Source organism: Austrofundulus limnaeus, unplaced genomic scaffold, assembly GCF_001266775.1.
Source record: "Austrofundulus limnaeus strain Quisiro unplaced genomic scaffold, Austrofundulus_limnaeus-1.0 Scaffold125, whole genome shotgun sequence".
NCBI lineage: Eukaryota > Metazoa > Chordata > Actinopteri > Cyprinodontiformes > Rivulidae > Austrofundulus > Austrofundulus limnaeus.
In genome coordinates this window covers 203,501-205,145 of record NW_013952527.1, presented here as the reverse complement: position 1 = coordinate 205,145, position 1,645 = coordinate 203,501, and the positions used below count along the sequence as shown (strand labels likewise).

General features: G+C 48.7%; 1 protein-coding gene across 1 annotated transcript in view; it reads right to left on the bottom strand.

Moving 5' to 3' along the window:
• The window catches only part of LOC106522255 (pancreas transcription factor 1 subunit alpha), a 3,375-nt gene extending 2,197 nt beyond the window's left edge, over positions 1-1,178 (bottom strand). Inside the window, exon 1 of the mRNA XM_014015196.1 lies at positions 461-1,178. Within this exon, the coding sequence (XP_013870650.1) occupies positions 461-1,049 (589 nt within the window). The 5' untranslated portion in view covers positions 1,050-1,178. The remainder of the gene's footprint in view (positions 1-460) is intronic.
• Between the last annotated feature and the right edge of the window lie 467 nt (positions 1,179-1,645).

Sequence of the window (1,645 nt, the reverse complement as noted above, 5' to 3'; positions counted from 1 at the left end):
TAATTAGTTGTTGTATATTATAATTTTGGAGACTCATTACGTTTGGCTGATGGGGTACTGTGACAAAAAGGCTCAGAGTGTAAAAAGGTTGGGAACCACTGATATTTTTGGTGCAGGCTCAAGGAAATAGGACTGTTACATAAATTAGAAAGAAGCAATCTGTCTGATGGGTTTTTCCAGATGTTATTTTGCACTTAAATATATATTCAGATATCATGTTATGATAAAATAATGTATAGCCTATAACTGTTTATGCAACTAGAAGTTGTTTATTTGTTTATCTGTTTTTTGGCTGACTGGTTTATTTGAGTGACAGATGGGCTGTGTGATGGACTTTAATTGTACCTGAGGTTTATTTGTTTTTTGACTGACTGGTTTATCTGAGTGACTGACTGGTTTATCTGAGTGACTGACTGGTTTATCTGAGTGACTGACTGGTTTATCTGAGTGACTGACTCACCACTGGTGTTCCAAACGGCGCTGCTTTGGTTTTTGCAGCCGCTCTTCATGAACTCATCCACGTAGGACTTCGGGTCGCAGCCGGACACGAGGACCTCTCTCAGCAGGGCGATGTAAGCTATGGCCAGCCTCAGGGTGTCGATCTTCGACAGCCGCTTCTCGTACGGAAACGTGGGCACGTGGCAGCGCAGCTCCTCGAAGGCCGAGTTGATGCTCAGCATCCTCTTCCTCTCCCGGATGTTGGCGGCGTGCCGCTGCACCTTGTACGGTTGATGGTGCGCCAGCAGCCTGCGCGTCCTGCGCCTGGCCGCCTCCAGAGGCTCGTCCGCCGGGGAGGCCTCTTCGYCCTCGGGGCAGGCGTCATGCTCTCCTGGGGACTGAAGGTCGAGGTCGGTGAAGGTCAGCTGTGAGTCCGGGAACACGGACTGACAGCTGAAGCAGGACCAGGGGGAGAGCTGGCCGCTGGCCGCAGTGCAGTCCATTAAAAAAGAGTCCATTTGGGTCTGAAGCTGSACGTTCTGGTCCGTCTGTCCCCAAAATCCAAAGTCGGCGCTTCCATCCTGCTCAAAGTCAAACAGAAAATCCTCCATTTTTGATTCTATATTTCCTCACAGGGACAAGAAGCGCCTGATTCTACCTGTGAGGATGTCTGCCTCACTCATGGGAACAGATTAAATACTGCAGGGCCTCAGTGGGTCGCTCGGGCTGAAAGGGAGCTCTAAGGACCCCTCGCCCCTCTTCATGGATTCTTCACTGATTTAAAACAATAAAAACAATCAAAGACAAGTAGATCCCTGAACGACAAAAAGCGGAGGGAACACGTGTTCAGCTGAATATGGTCAGAAAACACTCAGCCTCCAGCAGGGCCAGGCTCGCGCCGCGCGTCATGGCGCAGCAGGCCGCGCGGACCCGGTGCGCTCTGAATGAAACTCTGTCACAAACACATGGGAGCTCTTCAGAAAACTCAAAAGAGATTAGTTAAAGTAAAATAAGCTCATATTTGTTACATTTCTGTGCGTATTTTGCACGTCCRCATATCCTTTACGCACAGAGGTTCGAGCTCTCCAACAGCCAAGAAAAATGCGGAATATTCCAGCAGAGTGACCTCACCTCATCCCACATAATTTGGGTACAGCAGCCACATTAATGCGCTTCTAATTTGTAAATGACATGAGTGACTAAATAG